General features: G+C 37.6%; 1 protein-coding gene across 1 annotated transcript in view; it reads right to left on the bottom strand.

The window, feature by feature from the left end:
• Window positions 1-1,846: 1,846 nt before the first annotated feature.
• LOC127430208 (sodium/potassium-transporting ATPase subunit beta-3-like) overlaps window positions 1,847-23,862 on the bottom strand; it is a 52,955-nt gene continuing 30,939 nt past the window's right edge. The window contains exons 2-7 of the mRNA XM_051679800.1: window positions 16,514-16,642; window positions 12,972-13,070; window positions 10,376-10,563; window positions 9,658-9,708; window positions 6,494-6,580; window positions 1,847-2,732 (exon numbers count right to left, since the gene is read on the bottom strand). Of these exons, the coding sequence (XP_051535760.1) occupies window positions 2,565-2,732; window positions 6,494-6,580; window positions 9,658-9,708; window positions 10,376-10,563; window positions 12,972-13,070; window positions 16,514-16,642 (722 nt within the window). The 3' untranslated portion in view covers window positions 1,847-2,564. The remainder of the gene's footprint in view (window positions 2,733-6,493; window positions 6,581-9,657; window positions 9,709-10,375; window positions 10,564-12,971; window positions 13,071-16,513; window positions 16,643-23,862) is intronic.

Here is a 23,862-nt window from a genome sequence, read left to right as displayed (position 1 = left end):
GACTTAAAAGCAAATTAAGAGTCTCAAGGAACTAAGAAACAAACTCTCTGATAAAATGTGTTTTTTGTTATCACACAGTAGGGGTCTAATTTTGACCTGGGTCTTGGTATTTCATGGTCTTCAACTGAATGATCTATTTAATTACAGATTAGAGCCACAAGAGAGCAGTATTGGAACGTGTTTCTGTCACTATAATTTTCTAAATCGATGATGGTACAGCAATTTATACTCAACCATCAAATCTAGTAAGGACAGACAAATAGTAATCTGAAAAATGCCCACAAATGTATAATGTTCTGTATGATGGAAATGCTTCCATAGATTAATCCATGTTATGAATTTATTAGAGAGCTAGAGCATGTGAAACTATTTAATATATTTCTGAAAATAATAAAAAAAAATCCTTGCTTCTAAGGGACAGAGTGATATTTATTTTAAAGATGTGACTACAAAACAAATAATTTTACACTAAATCCATCTAAACCACGCAGATTGTACTTAAGTAGCATTTCAATATTTAGTATAATAATAAATTACTAAATTACCAGCCAAACCTTTGAATACACTCATTCATCCTTTATTAATTTTCCCCCCCCACATTTTAGAATAAGAAGGTCATCAAAACTATGCAATAACAAATGGAAGTATAGAAATAATGTAGTGTGACCAAAACCATTAAAACAAATCAAAACTCTCTTTTATTTAGCTTCTTCAGAATAGCTAACTTATGTCGAGACAACATCTTAGCAACCTCTCACTACCCAGTCCAACTCATTCATTTAAAAAGATAATAAATAAATAATTTAATAAAAATAATTTCTGCAACTATTATTACTACAACCCCAATCTAAAAAAGTTTGTACATTATAGAAAATACTTATAAAAACAAAACTGTGTGATTTGTAAATTCTATTCAACTTGTGCCGTATTGAAAGCACTATAACACATTATTTGGTACTTAATTTTTTTAAAATATGCACTCATTTCAAATCAAATCATAGCAACACACTCCAAAAAAAAAGTTGTGACAGTCGAGTGTTTACTACTGTGTAAGCTCCCCATTTCTTCCAATTACACTTATTAAATGTTTGGGCAAACGATTAATAAGTGTTAGAAATGATAATGTTACACAGTAGTAAACACTTGACTGTCCCAACTTTTTTTGGAACGTGTTGCTGATCTGATTTGAAATGAGTGCATATTTTAAATAAAATAAAAAGAAAAGAAAAAGAAATTAGGTAAAACATCAAATAATGTGTTGTTCTAGTGCTTTCAATACAGCACAGGGTGAATAGAATTTACAAATCAATCATTGTTTTTATTAGCACTTTCCATACTGGTCCAACTTTTTCAGAATTTGGGTTGTATTATAATTTTAAACATTTAAAAAAAAAATTGTTTTTGAGAAATTCATGCGTAGGTACAAGCATCAGTGTGACACGTTTTCTAAACACATAAGATTAAAAAGGTACTGTGTGTTAATATATATATATATATATATACACACACACACACATATATATAAGAATAAATAATTTAATTTAATTATTATTCATATTATAGTATTTTTTATTATAAACATTTAAATGTTAATTTAGGTAAACATTTGTCTACAAAACTAATTTCAAGCATTTAAGCATAAGCCTTTAGATAAAAAGGTTTATATTTGTTGTTATAAATAATTTAATTTGTCTTTAGTTGGCTTGAAGTTGGGCACCAAAAGCTGCAATTGTCTTATTGACTTCCATCAGCGCTTTTATTTTAGCATTCTTAATTCTTTTCCTTAAACAATTTCTTTCAGCCTAGCTATCAAACACATAAAGAAACATTCTCAACAAAGAAAAGCTTCGTTTAAAATCACTTTTATTTCAAGATTTTTAAACTCATACAGACCGTAAGGCATCTGCACAAAGAACTGTTTCTGCAGAGGTTTAAAAAAATCACTTCCCTCAGATGGTGGACGGGTTTCAAACAACATTTGACATAGATGTTTTTGGTGTTTACCCCCTCCATATTTTTTTACTTTCTCAATAATATTTAATTACAGCTATTATATAATTTTATACTCTTGATTTCTTACAGCAGTCAGACGTAGTGAGAGCATTGACGAAAAAGAGTGTTTAAAATCCATTAAGTATGTACATAGAGGCTTCACGTCACACGCACACACATGGCAGGCTAAACAGTACTATGGTAGGGAGCAGACCACATCGACATGATGTGTTTGTTGATGCAACTATTTACAGGTCCCTAAACTTACTACACGATGGCACTACGTTCTCTCTTCAGGGGCGGCGTCAGAGAATGAATGTGCATTGTTTTTTCCCTTACTGAATGTTAGTATGCATCCACCTTCTCTGTAATCCAAGACAAATTTCTGTTTTGACCATAGATTAGCATTTGTATCATGTTTGATGCATAAAGGCCCTGATGACACTTACAGGACACCAGATAGGGTACGAGTTGTGATTGGGTACAGGGTGGTGAGAGATAAACATTTCATGGGAAGGGTCTGGGCTTGAGTGAGAGGAACTGGCATCGTGTGTCTTCATGAATGAAGCAGGCTACTGGGACACCTTCACCCGGAAGGTGACACGGCCCAAGAACTTGTCGCGCTCGTCGTTGTTACGCAGGTCTGAGCCCTCTACCTTGCACTCAATGGTGAGCTCAGAATTATAGTCGTCCTTGGCCAGAAGCAGCTTCACGGCAACAACTGGCTGGACATAATTTTGCTGCGGAAAGAGAAGATGTAAAGAAAGCAGAAATTGTAAAAATAAAAATAAAAAAATAGATCAATAATAAATAGGGATGCACCAATTTAGAAATTTTGGCCAATGCTGATGAAAACCGATAATTATTTTCTTGCTATTGCCCGCTATGATGACAGTTAATCATAAAGGCATACTGTTGTGTCCTGAAAATATTTGCTTCTAATATCATCCATATAAATAAATATTTATGATAGTCAATATAATAGTCACTGATACACAATATCGGCCTAATCAGACCAATGTCAATAATTGAAATAGTGCCCGACCGATATATCGGTCGGCCGATATATCGGTATCGGCGTATATGTTTACAGATATGCGCAGATATGAAAACTTTTTTTCAGAACATGTAATGCAGAAAACAATGCTTTAGAATTGGTCATAAAGTAGTTTGTCCAGCAGAGTATGCTCCGACTCCATTGTTTTCAGAGCTGACGGTGGTTCTGCAGACAGGGCGGAGTTCAGCGTTGTCTTATCGGTACATTGCTAACTAGTTTGGGAAATACATACTGGAAAGTTAATAAACAATGACCCCATCATTTTATATAACTAATATAACGTTAACTCTGTCCCTGACAACCATGTCACTCATGTTGATCAGATCTGTTTGTTATGTTAGCCAGCTATAGTTTGTCAGTGCAGTCAGTAATGTAGCAGATTGAAAGGTAAACATCAGAGCATCTTTTTGCAGCTCAGCAGACAACAGTGTAGTGAGTGTTGATTTCATGCTATGTTGTTACCTAGTTGGTGAGACACAATGCTGGAAAGTAAATAAAGTCCATCTTTTGCTCTCCGTGGCAACAAGCTTACAGCTAACTAGCTAACCACGTAGCTACTTTCATACCTTGTCAGCGTGTAAACATGTATTCACCAAACTGTTTTTTTCAGGATTGACACCGGGCAACTTGACACCGGGCGACACACCCTAAAAACGGCACCGTTAGATCAGTTTCACACTGAAGAGCCGCTTAAAAGTATGTTTTTTTTCTCTCTCTCGTAAATGTAAACGAGTGTAAATGCCAATACCATCATATATGTTGAAAGGACTGATGCCTGTCAACCAAAACATGAGCTCATTGATGTCATTAAATGAGTCTGCTTTTTTATTTCATCAGTTGCTCCTGGTCGGAGGCTTCCGTAAATATTTAGTTTATACCTAGGGTTACGTCCTACATAAATGTAATGGTGCAACGCTCAAATGTTTAGTAGTGCATAAATTTTGACTTAGTGGCCATTTACACCACAACTACGCTAAGTTGTAACGTACGTATAGCTCGTGCAACCGGCCCCTGATGTTTATTTAGCTATTTATTTTAATTTATTCTTTATTTAAATGGTCAGCATTTTACTGATACTATACAGTACTACTGATGTTTATTTAGCTATTTATTTTATTTATTCTTTATATTAATGGTCAGCCATTGACTGATACTAAACTTACAGCACTGATGTTTCTTTAGCTATTCATTGTATTTTTATTTATTCTTTATTTTCTGTGTTCATTTCTAGAATCTGTTGACAATCTATAATAATAAATGTCAAATATTCTTTGATAAAAATATTTAAGAAAGCAGCCTTCTGAGTACCTTTGCATAGTCATATCGGTGCAAAATCGGTGCACAATCCACATAGAAAAGGTCTGTTTTCATTCCAGCTCAAAAATTAACTATATTGGCCACCATATCGGTAATCGGTGAATTTTCCACCTCTAAAATAGGTATCGGTCGGGCTCTAAATTAAAACAAACTACTTATGGTCTATACCAATAATGGTCATCAATATATGGTACAGTCCTAAAATTAAAGCTAACTGTTGCTAATGATTCTTGTTGTTGATGATACTTGTTGCAACCAAACGATCCATGGCTGATACAGATAACGGTCACCAGTATATTGTGCATTCCTATTATTTACATAATGCTTACATAATGATGCTTAACACTACCCATGACCAATACCAGTAATAATCACTGATATTGTTCATCCCTGTAAATAAAGATACTTTCATAAACTTGTATTTTAAAAACAAACTTCCCATGGCCGATACCGATAACAGTCTGAAATATTATAAATTATCAAGTTTTGCTCGTTTTAAAACAAAAATACATGTAGCACTTTAAGTCCGTTATCAGCCTAATCAGACCAATACGGAGAATTCAAACAAACTAGTCATGGCTGATACTGATAACATACCATCCCTATGAATATAGATACTTGAACAGATACTTGTTAAAAGTTTAAATCAAACTACCTATGGCAATACCGATAATGGTCACCGATTTATAGTGTGCACCACTATAATCGAACATACTTACATAATGATACTTGTGTTTTCTATAATTAAGGATACAGTGATACAGCATATATCTATATGTATATACACTGATGAGCCAAAACATCAAGACCACCTGCCTAATATGCTGTCGGTCCTCCACGTGCTGCCAAAACAGTGTCAAATCACCAAGGCATGGACTCTACAAGACCCCTGAAGACCGCTTCAAGTCCTGTAAGTTGCGAGGTGGAGCCGCTGTGGATAAGACATGTTGGTCCAGCACAATCGGACTGAGATCTGGGGAATATGGAGGCCAGGGCAACACCTTGAACTCTTCATCATGTTCCTCAAACCATTCCCAAACAATGTGTGCAGTGTGGCAGGGCGCATTATCCTGCTGAATGAGGCCACTGCCATCAGGGAATACCATTGCCATGAAGGGGTGTACCTGGTCTGCAAGGATGTTTAGGTAGGTGGCACATATCAAATTGACATCCACATGAATGGCTGGACCCAGTGTTTCCCAGCAGAACATTGCCCTGAGCGTCACTCTCCCTCCACTGGCTTGTCGTCTTTTCACAGTGCATCCTGGTGCCATCATTTTCCCAGGTAAATGGCGCACACATGCACGGCTGTCCACGTGATTTAAAAGAAAACGGGACTCATCGGACCAGGCAACATTCTTCCACTACTCCAAAGTCCAGTTCCGACGCTCGTGTCCCCATTATAGGCGTTTTCAACAGTGGACAGGGGTCATCATTGGCACACTGATGGGACTGCGGCTACGCAGCCCCATATACGCAGCAAGGTGCGATGCACTGTGTGTTATGTAACACTCCTCCCATAACCATCATTAAAATTTTCTGTGACTTGTGCCACAGTAGACCTTCTGACGGTTCAGAGCAGATGAGATAGCCTTCGTTGTCCTCGCACATCGATGAGCCTTGGGTGCCCAACACGCTGTCTCTAAATTGTGGTTTGTCCCTCCTCGGACCACTGTCAATAGGTACTCACCACTGCTGACCGGGAGCACCCCCACAAGCCTTTCCATTTCAGAGATTCTCTGACCCAGTCATCTGGCCATAACAATTTGGCCCTTGTCAAAGTCGCTCAGGTCTTTACTCCTGCCCATTTCTCCTGCATTCAATATGTTGACTATGAGAACTGATTGTTCGCTTACCATCTACTGGTAATCTACCCAGACCTTGATATGTGGCCTTGTTAGGAGATGATCAGCGATATTCGCTTTACTTGTGAGTGTTCTGTTTTGGCTCATCAGTGCATAGAGTATACAGACAAATAATACAGTATTTGTTTAATTTTTAAAACAATCTACTTGTTTCAGATATTGATAATGGTCACCTATATATCATGCATCCCTATAATTGAATATACTTCCATAATGATACGTTCCATTTTTTTTTTTTAACGCAGAGCTAAATTGTACTCACATGTAATTTCTTGCCATAATATGGGAAATAGCTCTTGTCAAGCCTGCCCTCACTTGGGAAATATTGCATCTGCAGGGGAGTTTCTCTCTGTATCAGGAGAGACAATGACAAAAGGGTGAGATCACGATCATGCACTTTAAATGGACAATACATGTCATGTGACTCATGTTCAGTTGCCACTGGCAACAGACTCCCTCACATCACTCAAACTGATGACACAAAGAAAAATAAGAATCCCCTTCCAACACACAAAGACATCAAATATTTGAACAATGCATGTTATAGACAAATCCATTCTAAAAAACAAAACATAAACCCAACAGCAGATTTTTGCAAATTAAATTTCATCCTACACAGGTGCTATTTTACATCAAGTATATCAATGCATAAATTCTTAGTCCACCGCAGTCATACATCCATTCATATAAACAAAAAAAGTGGGAAGCAAAAAACTGTTTCCACAGATTCCCGAACAGGACAAGGTTCTTTGGATACTGATGTGCATTCAGTAATTGGTTAATCTTTCATTGGTTCATCTTTCAGTAAGTGAACCGAAATGAAATGATTTGCTCTAAGCTTTTGAAATGGCTGTGTATCCAGGAATAGATCACAGTGATGCCATGCTTGAAAACAGTATAGTCCAATGAAAAGGAAGATAAGTCAAAATGCTAAAAGAAAGTATATTAATCAATCATTTTAAAGCACTGATAGCCTGAAACCATGATTCATGATTTAATAATCAAATTCAAAGAATGTAATTATTAACAAAGCATCAGCACAGAAGCTCTTTTCATTAGCCACTTTCACACATACATTCTTTGCGGTAAATGTATAAAAAGTTGCGTATAGATGCTATATGTTGTCAATATAGTTGTAAAGCAAAGCATTAAAAGTTTGAGCATGCACATGGTTAGGCTGCCCTGACAGACAACAGACTCTGAAACAAGATATTTCAGAGTGCAAGCATATCACAAAATTCTGAAGAGCTGTTACACCACAAAATTTACATTTAAGTGCAAGTTGAAAATCTTGATTTGGCTATCAAACATAAACATCATTGCACACTTTGGACTTCAAAGTGAAACACAAGCAAAACAAATGTATATAAATCGTAAGGTTCAGAATGCTGTTCCTTGTGTGAATAAAAAGTGTATTTTTCCTAAAAAAAATTAAAGTTTAATTTTACTGGATTCATGTGTGAAAGCAGCAACTGAAGCATTGAATTATCACCATTAGTGGAGGTTTGATCAATAAGAAATGCCAAGACTGAAACGGCAAGGACCATCAGCATAATTTGAGAGCAAAAACGATAAAGTTCCTAAGGAGCAGAGGGCACGTTTGAACCACAAACAAAACATTTCACTTGTGCACGTGTGACAGATAACCACGAGCGTCTCAGGTGATCAGATCACAAATGGACAGAGCTATGATACATACTGGTGTGAAGGTTTTGTGATCTAATCCCTCAAACCACTATCAAGAGTTGGTCATGGAGACAAGTAGCCACATCACATTTGTACTGTAAATTCTAATGTGTCTTGATATTGTCCTGGAAGACCTCGAAACACTGCCTACTCACCTAACATGTAATCTCAGACTCAGGTAGTTTTACACTGGGCACATATGCTGTTGTCCGAATCTGAGTGCGATTGTTCCCGGCACCCCCGCAGAGTTGGACTGGTTTGATTCTGTTGAACCCAGGTGCTTTCCAGTCACAAATGTGCACAACACAACGCGGGTCACCATATTTGTGTGTATTTTCTATTACTTTGGTGTCATTATGCACACCAGAGTGAACGACACTTGCGCCTCTTTGTCACATGCCATAATTCAACAGTTGTAAATTTCCAGAAGATGACTATATCTCATGATTAGAAAATATCTTTTTTGAGGACACAGCTGGTTGCACGCTCACTGATGCAAATATATAAAAGGCACCTCACCTCTTCTGTGTCCCACAACATTGCCCTGTCATTCATGATGCACGTGTTTGTTTGTTTTTGTGCAACTGATGATGTCATCATGCTTAAATCTGCAAAAACACATGCGCAAGTCATTTTGCTTCCTGAACAAGTGTAAACCCAACTACAGGTTGCTTTCTCACTCATTTGAACCACGCCAAAGTTCCATTGCTACCAAACTCAGACCACCTCCTACAGGTAGTCTTGGGTTTGGTCCCGTGGTGCACTCCCCAGTCGGCAAAACAGCTTTCACATTACCAGTTTCGGATTTAACTGCCAGTGTGAAAGCCCCCTCAGACTACATAGTCCGTTCATTGATTAGCTACAGTAATGCATATTGCACATAAAAATGGCAAGAGTTGCTAGAAAACTCTCCAGTGCGAATATGATTGGCTGGCTTTACTCATCTTCCAGGATGTTGCAACAATCTGCCTTAAAAATTAAGTCATGCTTACAAGGGATGATGCAACAAGTGAGTTTAAGAACAAATCATTTGAGTTTTGGTTGAGAACTTGGTAGTAACTACAATGTGGCTGGCTATGCTAAACTACTTAACATAGTCACTGAGCCAAAAGAAGGGTTTAAAATTTTGCTGGATAGGTCTGGCTTTAAAAGAAAATATGCTGATAGTTTGGGTTACTCCAAGAAAAACTCTGGAGTAGCCCAAACTTATATGCGCATAAGACTTAACATTCCGCTCGCATTTGAGGTGCACTTTAATACCAGGTGTAAATGGAAACCTGTTTCCACTGACCTCTTGTGATCGGATCACCCAAAATGCAAGTTAACATCAGGTGTTAACAGGGCCTTAGGCATACCTATGGTGGTAAGGGACCCACTGCTATATACCATAAGGAGGCATTACCTTCTCTATGGCTCGGGCTTTGTAGGTATACATTATGTCTAGAATGAAGGTAGTTTAAAGCACCAGAGACAAAGCAGTACAGGTGATAGGCAGCACAAAGATGGAAAAGGCCTGGGGCAAAAACCCTGGGGGAACAATGGGGTAGCTTGTGCCCGACATCTTACCCACCATTGAAACTGCTGGCCCTATAGGCAGCGTGGAGAAAAACCAGATACAAACAGATGTTTGAAAAAGCAAAATGGAAACACACTCGCGCACATTACTCCTGAGTCACACAAGAATACACAGTAAATGTGCTCACTGAAGCAATAGTATACAGTGTGTGAGGTAGTCATTACCTTGGCTGCACAGTTGATACGTGGGTCTCCTCGTGGCCTCAGCCCAATAACCTGCAAAGAATAAGGAATTTATGCATTCAATAAACATCCTTATTTAATTATGTGAATTCCACAGAGGCATAAAAAATAATCGATCTTTAGGCGAACCTCTTGTCTACAGAAAACCTATAAACTAGAATGACCTCAAACTTCAAAGGTGAAGCATGCAATTTTTCCATATTAAAATACTTCCTCCTATCCCAGTTTGATTTGCAGAGACAACAATAAGTAAGCCATTCATAGGCTGACTTCCTGAAGAGTGCAAACACACTGCTGTTTTTTTGAATGGCCTGACAGGCCAACGTCTGGCTCAACCAATGGCGTGAGTTTGGGGTGTGCACTACTCGTTTGGCTACTCATTTCGAGGGCGGGACGGTTGGAGTTGAGGAAATCTGTTTGGAAACAATTTTCACAATTCTGTTTAGTGCCACCTGTGGTGCAGAAATTACACTTCAGGACAAAGTTCATCACATCTTTTGTAGAACTTTAAGTTCTTTGATACATTTTATTGATATGTAGAAGAAGAAAGTGAACAGGAAATGATTGGGGAAAGAAAGGGGAGGAATGGATCAGGACAGGTTGCTGGCCCAGATTCAGTCCAGAGCTCCTGTCTATGTTAACCATCAGTCAATGGCTCCAACAAGAGGTGCCTTTCATGGAGTAAAAACAAGCAACTCACTCGATTCATCTTGACCAGGATGCACGGATGGCCCTCAGAGTAACCGAAAGTACTATCAGCCAGTCCAGAGCATTGTCGTAGCAGACTTCTCTTGAACTGGCACACCTTCTTCTCCTCCACATCGTCCTGCTCAAAGTACATGCCCTCAGGACAGAGCTCATTGGCGTCCTGCAGAGAGTCATTGTACTCTGAAGTAACAAAAGAAAGAATGTAGATGATTCGCAGGTCTTCAGCTGGAAACATTCAGCAGTAATTTAAAGAGGTTGTAAGATTTTTTTCCTTGTTCTCTGTGTTACGAGTTTGAAAGTCTACATCTGTCTCATAAGAACATGAATATACCTGATATGGAAGCCTAAAGACCCTGTTAAATGGTTGTGTTGAAATATTTATTATTGAAACAGGGGGCAGGCAATTTTTTAAATAGCCAAAAGCTTTAGTTTGAGACACCGCCAAACCATTTACCTGCTACTTGCTATTGCTAGATGGTATTAGAGGGAGAGACACTCTTTGTCTAGTAGAGAGCATTTTTGTTTGACCAAAAAAATAAAATAAATAATTAATTCCTCTTAGTACTAGGAGATGATGCCATCAGTATTTTTGGTCCATTTTCCAGAAGACTGTGAAGACCATCAAAACTATTAGGCATGAACTAAAATCCACAAAACTTAGATGTTGTGGGGTCTATTCATATTCCAATCAATTCCCACCTCATTGTATGTCCTGTTTCACTCAGACACATCACGTGGCGCAAGTAAAATGGAGCATGAACATGTTTTATGTTGACTTTAAATGTGTCATCCATGACTGCAGTAGCTGACCATTTGCGATTTAACTTCTTACTTTAGAGGGAGGCTTTAAGGTGGGGTAGTGATAATATACAGCTTATAACAATTTGCACAGCTAACAACAAGACTATTTCAAGAGCAGTTAACTACCATCAGTGATACTGAGAATTTAAACTCAAAACACCTTACCCAAAATTTGCTTAAAGGGAAGATTCGGATAAATTAGTGTTTTGTGAGCAGATTGAAATGCAAATCTGTTTCAATGAATGTTTAAATGTACTAAAATCACCAAGAGTTTAGCATTTCTGTCACATTTATAGTGCTCTGGGAAAACCCTCCTCTTGTAGCCTTCTCTCATTGTCTACACCACCACCTCCTACTGATTTCTTGAGTGCTGCAGTTAACTGCTAATATTGCCCAATATGTGACCTTGATTAGCAATATTTGTAAAAACATCTTTATGTAAAAATTTAGCAAGATTAAGAATATCCTTCTCGATCAAGAAAAGATTAAGGATCTTGATCTTGTGGTCTTGAGACTTGTGAATGTGACTAATGTCTGGATCTCAAAGCTCAGTCTTATGGCTCTGGATCACGGCTTATGGTCTCAGACAAGGCCATAGTCTATTTTAAATATTCAGAAGGTGATAATTACCTCAACCACTGGTCAGTAAAGAACCGGTCACCAATACAGAGAATTCCATAACTCTGAACAGCTTTTAAGACACTACAAAGCGGCTTAGTGTTTAATAATTTCTTCTCGATTTCAGATAATTAAAATGGACAGCTTCATTTTTGGACCAACTGAACTTGGTCTGGATCTGGGCCTCGAAAGGTATATTCTTGGTCTTAGGAGGTCTAGTCTTGGTGTCTTTATCTTAGGCCGTCTGGTATTAGTCCAGGTATTAGGGGGATTGGTATTGGTTGGTGTTGATCTGCTTCTTGGGGGGTGGAATCTTTGTATGGGTCTAAGTGGGGTTGGATATTGGTGTGGGACTTATGGTGATATTAGCCTGGGTCTACAGGGTTCTGGTATTGTTTGGGTCTGGGTGTTAAGGCTCTGGTATACTTCGTTTTTCGCTATTCGGGTCGTCTCGCGCACGGTCGACGCATGCGCACTACGACTGTTTTGGGATACTCGTTAGTACGGTTAAGTGGCTGGCATGAGAATTTCAAAATAAAGGTACATCTTACAAAAATATACAGTGTACATTGATGTTTATGTGTTGAATCAATGACATCGTATCGTTGGTAATTTGATCGATGCATCAATCCAGATCAATGGATCGTTACACCCCTATAATGCGGTCAACTGAAGTATCCTTTGGCTTTAAGGGTGTCTAGTCATGGTCTGGTCTTAAGGTTTCTGGTTTTGGAAAGGGTCTTGGTTTTCTAGACTTGTTATAGGCCTGGTATTGGTCTGTCTTCGATGGTCTGGTTTTGTCTGGGTCTGGGTGTTGGTGTTAGGGGTTCCAGACTTGGTATGGGACTTTAGGGGTCTGATACAGTTCTGGGTCTGGGTCTTATGTATCTGATATAGGTCTGGGTCTTAGGGGGTCTGATATTGTTTGTGTAGATCTTGGCAGTCTAATCTTGGTCTGGGTATTAGGGGTCTGGTTATGAATTGTGCATTAGAGCAGATTAAGAGATCTCACAGATAATCCTGTTTAACAAGGCATTTATTATCCTCAGAGTTTATTATCCTTATTTATTATCCTATCTTAAGGAGATTAGGTGTTGTTACAGTATCTTTGTCAGTTTGTACTTTTGTAGAGCAAATATTTAGACAGGAAATGTAAGAATGGTACTCACGCTGCAGGAAGGACTCCAGGTGCTGCACATACTTGTTGTATTGCAGGGGAATGGAGTGGTTAAATCCAATTTCCATGGACTTCGGCCTGATCACCAGCCCTGGGGATGCAACACCCGTGTAGTCACACATGATGCACATCTAATGCAGATTCTGTTGGTCTGATAGCACATGTACATCACCACGACATCTATACGATGTGCACATTAGAGCATTTGCTCAACTGCATTATGTCACTACAACACTTTGTGTTGGATGGTAGAACAACAATGTGACATTTATCACTTAGAGCAGTGGTTCTCAGCTGGTGTTTCAGGACCCAGATTTAACACTGAACATCAAGTGGTGACCCAACATGGGGTTGTAGAGTTTAATTTGATGCATACCGTATTTTCGGTAAAAAAAAAAAAAAAAAAAAAAGTTCCTGTGACTTATAGTCCAAAGCGACTTACATACATAATTTATTCGTAACTGATGTAGGATGGTTAAACACACACACCAAAACAAATATGCTTACACTCAGTCATAGAGATGGTAGTAGTGTTTTAAACCTCCCTATTCAGAGTATTTGGACCGCTGTCAAAAGCAACTCCTCACATGTCCATAAAATGACATTCCATCACATTCGTAGTAAAAGCATTCAGTCAGTGCACAGCAAACCAGGTTTCAAATATCAGAAATATTCACAGAAAGACAGTCGCTAACGTTAAGGCATACTGTGTTACTCACAGACTAAAAGCGGTTTCTTTGTATACAGCATAGAGTTACAAAGAATAAAAATAGATGTGGCTTAATTGTTGGGTATTTTTGATGAAACACAAACATTATATGAAAAACTGTTATAGACAATTACTTAAAGCAGATTCTCTTGATCAATATAAGCCCGAAAACTCTGAAGATACAACACGTAAATGTTGGTAAATGTATGGCATATAGGAAGTGTTTTCTCTTCCCTTTTAAAAGTTTATAAGCCTAATTGGCTTACTATTGAAACTAAATATGACTATACGGCTTGCTGCATTTAGTTTTTTTTTTTTCAGTGCTGTCCAAGACCCTATCAGAACATACCCACGACCTACCACTGATTCACAGTGAATGTACTGTAAATGTATGCTCTTTTTAACATGTTTATCAGATGTTTGTACACAAATATGATGCTTAAAATACAATAAGAGTCTTTCAAAATGCTTTTCGCAGATGTCTCAGCGATGTACATGTGCTTGCTGGTCATGTTTCATGTTTTTTTAGAAAAGTTTTTTCAACTCAAAATGATTAATGTGCACCAACATTTCTGCTCATTAACACCTGCCTTAAAAAACATGCTTGGAACTTTCAATATACTGATAATTGGAGACACTTAAACCGCAACTTGTCTGAAATGATGTCCAACTGTTGTACTGAGAACATTATGTTACTAAAAGAGCTAGAGAAAGGGGGGTTAAGCTGGGAGAGGAAAAGAGAAGATCAGTGGGAGGAATAAATTGACACTTGGGGTAGGATGAGTGATAGCTAGAGAGAAATCTGTGAGTACTGTCTCACATTCCCAGCTTCAACAGCACTAAAGGATGGAATTGGAGCGCTTTCATCACAACCATTATACACAAGTGTGTGGGCTGCCGAGTGCGACTGTATGTGTGCGTGTAGGAGGTTAATGGATGATGTGTAACACTGCTTAGACTGCTGTTGTGTGTTCTGAGGTATTGGTAAAAATAGTGCAGAATAAATCACATCAGCTAAATGGCACCTCTAATGCAAATACATTCTATTCTATTTACCACTATAATGCTGAAGTTATTCATGCACATTAACTCATTTTCTTTATGTCAGCAGTGTATGCACGTGTTAGCTCTATCTGGGAAATTATCTGTCCTCAAGACACTGAGGTTTGCTTCAATTTGTGAGGGTTGCCACTTACAAAAATCATAGTATTTCAATGTTGTTTTTTTTGTTGGTATAATTAATATATATATATATATATTTGAACCATGGTAACATCATGGTATTCTTTGAAAAACCTTGGAATAACATGTAAACCCATGGGATAGAATTATGGCAATTATTTAGTACCATGGCACAGATCTGAAACCTTTGTTGTACTATTATACAGTTTTGCCACAGTACACTGTTGTACTATATATGTGTATGTGTGTATACAATGGGGTCCAAATGTCTGTGACCACAAGTTTCTATTTTGCATATATCCAATTAAATTGTTTTTATTATATCAGGATATTATTAGTGAAAATTAATTGAATAATAATAATAATAATTAAAAAAAACATGAATTACAAAATTTCATAATATCTGTTATTTACCCCTTTTGCTTCAATGACACACTTTAGCTGGAATGGATTAGGGATGTGCAGAGTTACCGTTTTTAACATTCGGTTAACCGTGTGGTTTCACAAACGGTTATTTGGTTTTTCTGTCAGGAGTCAGGACGTGGGAATAAAGAAAGTTTATTGCATTGTAATTAAAAGCATGTTTGAATAGCCTCTAACTTGCCCTATACATGAAAAACTGATCCAAACCTGGCTGGAAAACCTGACGGTTTGTCAGAAATCGTGGAGTTAGGGTTGGGTTGAAGACCTCTATTGCACGTGTAGAATAACCGAATAGTGATTTTGCCATTCAAATAGTGGCGCGCCGAACGGTTAACCGAATGTTGACCATCCGTGCACATCCCAAGAATGGACACTACAAGTTATCCCAGCATGTTTTGAGAATGTTCCAAACAGCATCTTGTGTTTTGATGAAAGCAAAGAAATCTGACCTGATCAGATAACACGGTCATAAATTAGTTTATTTGATTACTGACCTGGAAAATATGTAAAAATCTTTAATATTCTGTTTTATTCTATATTATTTCACATCTTTGTTCATTTCTTTCTTTCTTGTTAAATGGTTCAAATTCCAGACACTGTTCATTTCCAGGTTTTTTTTTATTTATTTTTTATTAGATTTGGTCTCAGACTTTTAAACTCTGGAGAAAAAAGAAACCGAAAGACAACAGTAAACCAGAGAAACCAATAGATGATGATGTTGAAAATTTGCTAGTGAGAATTTTTAGCAAATACTGTGGTAGATTTGCAGAGATATCCATTGCAAAAGGTTTCAGAGAAAAGGCTTGTTCTGATAAAAGACAGTTCTGCCTAAATGGACAGAAATGGAAGTATATGTACAAGTAGAGATGTTTTTAGTGTCTCGAAATAAATTTGCCGAGCCAAAGGAGATTGGCCATTTACATCTCCCAGTTATAAACTTGAATTGAAATGCCACATTTACATTCACACTAATACATACAGCACAACTTCATACTCTAAATAAAAATCTTGAAAAGCCAAGAGAAATTGTTTAAAAGGTGCACTAACTTCTATGTTTGGAATAGCGCACTACCATACAATATCGACTGGTCATGTCATTGTGCCGACCACAAATCCATCACTTTAGATTGTCTTTAGTCTCATTCTAGCAATACCAGCAGAAAAGTGCATCACAATTTTCCATCATGCTTCATAAAGTGTTGAGGATATGGGATTGTTACCTGGATTGGCCACTCGGTCCCTGTACCTGGGGGTGTGATCATCCAGCGTCTGTAGCATCACCCACATGGTGAGACTGAACATTCCAGCCAGGAAACCATAGAACACCAGATAGAAGAGGAAAATAAGAGCTGCAGAGAGAAAAGAATGGAAAAGACAACATTGAAAACATCCAGGCTGAATGGACTATTTTCAATTTGATAAAGCCCCCAGATTTCTTTCCTGTGTCTATTAATCATTTCAGTTGCCTTTTCGGAAGGGCTTGTCACATGTCTGTGGTGTCAGCAGGCAGCTGTGTTAATCCAGTGATTCATGTATTCATTTTGCTTGTGGGTCATAAAACTAGCAGTTAAATGTATCAGGCTAAACTAGTTCTGATTGTTTGCTATAACACAGTACGGTTAGAAAAGGACGTGTTAAAACAGAAGAGAGGATGGGAGGGAATGAGGAATGTAACCGCTGAATGTTTTGGGTAAAGCCAAACATTTCTGGTCACTCCCAACAGGAGGAAATTAAAAAATTAAAAATAACAAGGGGCGGCCAACAATCAGTACAGGTAGATTTTTCTCTAGTCTGGAATACTTAATTCTGATTGGTCAATTGGATCATGCTTGTATAATAACCACTAAATTGTTTTGACTGTTGTTCCACAATGCAATAAATAAATAAATAAATAAATACATTTCTCACACAGTTGTTTTCCAGTAAAAAAAAAAAAAAATCTAAATATCCTTAAAAATATATTTATAATTTTAATTGAGAAGCAAAATGATTTAAGCTATTAAGTCTTGTTTTAAGATAAATCTAACCAAATAATGAGTTTTATGCTTAAACCAAGAAAAATTGCTAATGGGGTAAGAATTTTGAAAAGGAAAAAGCTAGTCTTTCCTATCAAATTAAGTTTATTTTCTAACCCCATTGGCATTTTTTTTCCTGTTTACCTTATGTCATTTTGCATCTCAATAAATGTATCTTGTTACAAGGATGTTTAGATATTTTTACTAGAATAAGACAAAAACACTGATAAAGGAAATTATTTTTGCAGTGCAGGCAACCAGTTTTCTAGCTGTGCTACTTTTATGAATCTCATTTCACTATGCAATAAAAAAAATTCTCTCTTTCATGTCACATAATTAAATAATTTCAACTCAATATTTCATGTTCATTTACTTAATATAAAGCAAAATCCACAGTTCATTATATGGAGAAAGAGTAAGTGAAAACTGAGGGAATTCGGATACATCTATAAACACTACTGTCCATTTTGCGTCCCACTCTACACCCTAATTCTGCATCCCAAATGAGGGAAAAAAGGCTCTTTTTTTTTTTTTTTTTCCTCAGACTACAAACAACTAAACAGATGTTAAATATTTTTGCTTCATGTCTGTACAAAGCATTATACAAAAAAATAAAAAAAATAATAAATAAATAAATAAATATGTGCCAATACCATGATTCAGTGATGGTATCAAATGGCAATATTGTAATATTCACTGTGGTACTGTGTGATTACCATATTTAAATACCATGGTAAAGTATTTACATGTACAGTAAGGTACTTCATAAATCCCCATAGTATTCCAAGAATGTCCCAGGGTCTGCAGAACAGGAAAATGAAAATACACAGAAACACAGAAATGCAGTAGAAAGCAAGAGAAAAAGGTAAAAGAGGAACGGAAAGGACAGCGTGTATAAAGTGTGTGTGAGAGAGAGAGAGAGAGAGAGAGGGGGGCTCAGTTTAATTATAGATGCATTTCTTCTTTGCCGATGTCTCTGAGGTAGACTCTTACTATAAATAGCATCTGTAGGAGGACAGTTTAGTGATGGCACAGCACTGGCCTTGGGAGATGAGCGCGTGCGCGCACACGTACACAAACACGCACACTGCTTCTGCTCTCTGTCATAAAATTCCCCTGGCAAATCAGCTTTAAAGTGTGTATTGGCACAGCAGACATGCAAATGAACAACCATCATTACATTTCTCCAAATAATTTCCATGTAAATTGAAAATACTGCATACTTAACTCTTAACCACCCAACAATTTTGCTACAAAACAGCAAAAATTAAAACAGACTGCGGGAAAATAAGCACTCACATTTTGAAAAAACAAAATAATTCTGAAAAAGATTTTCTGATCTTAAATATAAGGGATTAAAATCCATAAATCACCCATAAAAGAGTGAATATTAATATTTTAGCCTACTAACTTTATTTAGCCAGAATAACACAGTAATCTAGTTAGCAAACTAGTGTTCTGAGTGTTTGAGTGTGTTTTTTTTTTTGTAAGATTTATCATCTAACAAGCAAAAACATTAAGTCTGATCCCTTAAAAACTAATAGTAATTGCACGCCTCTCCTCAATAAGCCACATGGGGTATGAGGTATCATCAGCTGCACAAATATTGCATGAGTTACACACCAAAATGTAATACTTCAGGTTTTGTTCGGATCCCTATCCCTAAGTATGAACAATAGTAATAGTGATGCTACAGGTGAACCAAGAGGAATGATGCCATACTCTGAGCATAAATATATATACAGTAGCACATACACCTTTTGGGTAAAATAGTCATTTTCCTATTATTTTGAAATAAATATCTATTCTTTTCAGTTTGGAATGGATTAAGTAGCCTATATTTATCATAACATTTCTCTTGCTTTGTCCGCCATCTATATTTTTCCACCGAGCTCATCAAGATGCATTCTGGGATCGCCTACTTGAGCAAGGATACATACAATGCTACGCAAAAACTAGATATCTTAGGAGGCAGCATAATTAAGATAGCTACATATTGGAACAGCCTTCACGATGGGAGCCTGCCTATGTAGCCTTAAAATGCTGCCTCTGGAGGACGCTCACTAGGTTTTTGGAACAGACCCATTATCTATCAAAAAAACAACAACTTTGAAATCACTACAGAAAAGTTCCCCTAATTGAAGACTCCCACAGAGATGAAGAGAGAGAGACGACTCAGCCGATCAGATGGGATATCAATAGCACAGTGTGATAAATCTGAGCAGTAGCCGGTTGTCACTGTCAGGAAGCCACTCATCTCCATTGCTCTCACACTCTTCTCCGTCTTGCTCTCTCTAATGCCATTTACACTGAGTTTAGATCTCACTGTGTCAATACTGACTTTACAACAACTGTTGTACCTTCTATAACAACACATCCAATATTGGTGTATCCATGTTATATTTTGGGCAAGTTCTTAAAGAGGTTACGACATGAGGAATCACGTTTTCCTTCATTCATTGTACTATAAGAACATACTGTAAGTTTCATAACTCAAAACTTCCTCACTGCAAAAAGAGCATTTGTTGAAACCAAGCTGCTGAAACAACTAGTTCTCTACATTGATGTCACAGTGGGTGTTTACCAGAAACAGGCCACTTCTATTAAAATCAATGGGAGAAATTGGAATGGCCAAACAAGGAGCTCTAGCGACCAACGGTCAACGGATGTAGAAAGGAAGTCCTGCCTTAGAAGAAAAAGAGCCAATCACCTTTTAGATACAGACATCGCCTGTCAATCAACTCGAGAATGCGCGTGCACATTAGCTATACAAGTCGGGAAAATTTTGTTTTTTAGCATTATGAGGTAAAGCAGCACAAATTATGATACCAGTGTCATCAGATTTTACTGCTGATTTGAAATATGTAGTTTAAGCTGTGGCGGGGTGAGCAAGAGACAGACACAGTGGGTGTGGCGTCAAAACTTGGAGAGGCATTTATTGGAAATAATAATAAAAATAACATGTCCATAAAGGGGATAATAAAGTGTCAGGGGGGAATAGTGTTCATAACAAAGGGGGTATCTGGCATCCTCACGGTGAGACAGGGCTCCGTGAAGGGCGGGGTAGTGTCCATGGAATGGCCCAGGCATGAGCTGGGTCTGTCGGCTGCACACGCTCCCCTCCAGGGTCCACGGCGCGAGGGGCGACGGCATCCTTGGCAGCCTGTCTTCCCAGGCCCGCGGCAGGTGAGAGGGGAAGGCGGCCCAGCCTCTAGCCCGTCAGCCGCGACATGAGCTGTTCTCCACCGGTGACTCATTTAATCCAAGCTCTGGTCCTGGGCGTGCGAGGATGCCAGTGTGCACACATGGAGATCTGAAGCCAGCTCCGCGAGAAGAGGTGCGCTCTGCGTTTTAAAGACAGCGGTGATGAAGCATTATTCACACCAGGTATGCTTCATTCACCACTGACAGAATGAGGCTTATTAATTATGCACCTCTTCTCGCTCTCCTGCCTAACTCCCACCATGAGCCTGGCTGAAGGGCGGCCCAAAGAGGCGGGGTGACAATGACGAGCCGGAGGGGCGGATCATTCCGCCACAAAGCGTATTCCCCATTTAAGTAGATAAAAGCTGCACTGTCCTGACTGGAAATAGCCTCTGAAATAGGCTGACTGGAAATACGCTGACAGTAGCCTAGTTTCCATCCACTTTTCACGCTATTTTATTATCGAAAAAGTGAAAATGCGTAAAAACAATATTGCGAAATTTGCCGTCTTCTGCATGTTTCCATTCAAATGGCTTTTTATTGATAAAAATGGTGTGCGGTGACATCATGCCTACAAAAAACACTTTGTCGCATACGTTTTTGTTTATCGCAAAATAAATCTGCTCTTAAGCCGTTTCCATACAGAAATGTGTTTATCGCCAATTCGCCTCCCAGATGTCTCACATTTCTTTCCTCCGAAGTTTTGGTAAAATGGGGAGAGTATTGAGACAATTCACTGAAATTAGCCAGCTTACTGTCATTTTAATTTCACAAAAAAAGCAATCAGAAGATGAGGAATTGCAATCAAAAGGGAACAGTTGCCCTTCTGATAGGACTATAATATTGGTCCTGATGTTGCGCCTATCGCAGGTTGCCACCGGTTCCGACCCGAAAGCGAATCGCCATGGCCCTGTTCAAGCTGGCAACCTGCACCAAGTAATGGGGAAATTTTCGGTCTTAGTATAAAGGACCATCCATCGATGTGTATATGCTGTGTGCGCAGCTGTTAAAGAAAAACTGATGCAGTGTAATTTCAGGGTTTACATATGATATATTCCTGATATTCAATAGGCTATTTTGAACAATCATCTAAAGCATTGCCATCTCATCTGCATTATGTTCCGTATATTTGTCCCACAACTTTTAACGACCAACTGAACTTGATTATCATCTAAAATTAATTTTAGCGTCATAATGCAATTGACATTTTCTGAAGAAGCTCAGCAAATGCCATCCGAGGTAAAGAGCGTTAGATTTAAAATATTTAAACGTTTTAAAAGGTTCAAAAGCTCGTTTTCTGGAAGTGAACTCCGCATTGGACAAATAGTTCTGATAGTTTATAGTCTTGAAGTGTAAAAAATTTCATTCAGCCGACTTTATTCACCTACAAAACAGGGTACGGCTAATTCAAGTTTGTGTAAAGAAAAGGCATATATAGGTCTAAAAATATAATTTTTTTAGTTTGGTAATTTATTTTTTAAATTAATACATTTTTCGTTTGGTAATTAATTTAATTTAATACAGGGAATTTTGCCAGCATTTTTTCAAAAATATAAACAATAATTTATTATAATTGGGCTGTATGTTCGTGTTCCAAAAAAAAAAACACTGAAGCTTTTCTTCTAGTATTGTGTATTTATTTTTAATTTAAAACATCTTTGTGGATAGAAATGATATGTTTTTTGTATTGTGGGCTAATTCCGTGACTGCCGTCTATTATTCTGAATGGTGTGTAAAAGCAACTTTAATAAATAAATGGATGTCTACCGCGATTAAATTAATCACAAACAGTGGCCACTCATTTGTTCACCGTGCACTCGTCTTGATATGAGATATTTGTGTTGGCACTCCTGGAAGTGTCGTGTATGCAGTGATTGGATTGTTATGCCGTTAAGATCAATCCATAATTGTGTACAATAAATTGGCTTTCAAGGATCCTATACCTTGTCGTCATGATTAACACAGGCTAAGGATTGGGGTAAATTCTGTCATGTGACATTTTTGCGTTAATGCCAATGTTCTCAACAAAAGTGTTTCCAAACCAGTTTTTCGTGACATTTGATGTATCGACAGAGTTTATGCGCTAGAGTTAAGCGGAAAAATATTATGTCGACATGTGAAATTTTTGCGATAATTTGCGTTTATCAGCTTTATTTTGATGCGCTAAAACTTTTTTCGCAAAAAATCCTTGGATGGAAACGTAGTTAGTGAACTGACTTGCTAGAAAGACTTTTGTGTTTACTATCAAGTATTAAAGGAGAAGCAGCACCAAAACAGAGTGTTTCTGGCAGTCAGGGCCATAACCACAATATACTTTGAGGGGGACAAGTCCCCCCCAATAATCAGATATGGCCAGATTGTACCCCCCCCCCCCAATAATTTGAAAATATCTTTGTTGCTGTTCTGCTGCACCACTCGTCAATATCATATGGGATAGCCAATCAAATTGATGAAGGTGGAACTTAAATTTAAGAAGCTAAGCAGGAACCTCGTGGAGTGCCGCGCATCAGCAAGCAGTTCAGGTTACGAGTGTTTGTGTCATGTGAGAAGTATCTAAATAAACATGCATTATTTTCCAAGGGTGCAAACTATTCACCATTTGGCAAAATTCACCGTTTTGAATTTAAAATGTCATGAACAGTACGTGATTTGTATGTCATTCATAACTGCGAATGTGAAAACATTAAAGGAGCTGTTTTCAGTATATCTGGTTTAAGACAAAGAGCGACTGTGTGCATATTGTAAAGGAATTGAATGAATGTGGTAATCTGGCAGGCTTTTATAGCAGCTTTTTAGAAAATTCTCTTGACATTGTCTAAGAAAATGATCTATAAAACACATAAATAAAAAAACACAAAGTAGAGCGTTATCACCCTCAGATCAGAACTAGAACATGGTAAGACCTGTGACTTCCATTGAGTTTTTAGGTTTTGGCAAGGACAGTGTCATATATTCTTAATGCAAATATTATTAGGTAATGTTTTACAATCAATTTAAGATTTTCTAAATAATTTCTTTGTCTTTAATTCTGAATTTTGTACAGCATCTCCTAAGAGTCTTCTTTTAAGAGATCATTTTATTTTGAGGATGAGCCACCAGTTAAAGGAGTAGTTCACCTAAAAATGGAAAATTAACTTTTACTCACTCATTTACTCACCCTTTTGTGAGTTAGTTACATTTTGTTCAAAAACCCATATGCTGTTACTTTTTCTTGGAACATAAAAATAGATTTTTTAAGTAGCTCTATTCCATAGAATAACAGTTTACAGTGAGCAGGAGCTGTCAAGCTTCAAAAAGGACAAATACTATAAAGCACTATTAAAGGTTCAGTATAAAGACATCATAACAGT

Source organism: Myxocyprinus asiaticus, chromosome 39 (assembly GCF_019703515.2).
Source record: "Myxocyprinus asiaticus isolate MX2 ecotype Aquarium Trade chromosome 39, UBuf_Myxa_2, whole genome shotgun sequence".
NCBI lineage: Eukaryota > Metazoa > Chordata > Actinopteri > Cypriniformes > Catostomidae > Myxocyprinus > Myxocyprinus asiaticus.
This window is presented reverse-complemented; position numbering and strand designations above follow the sequence as displayed.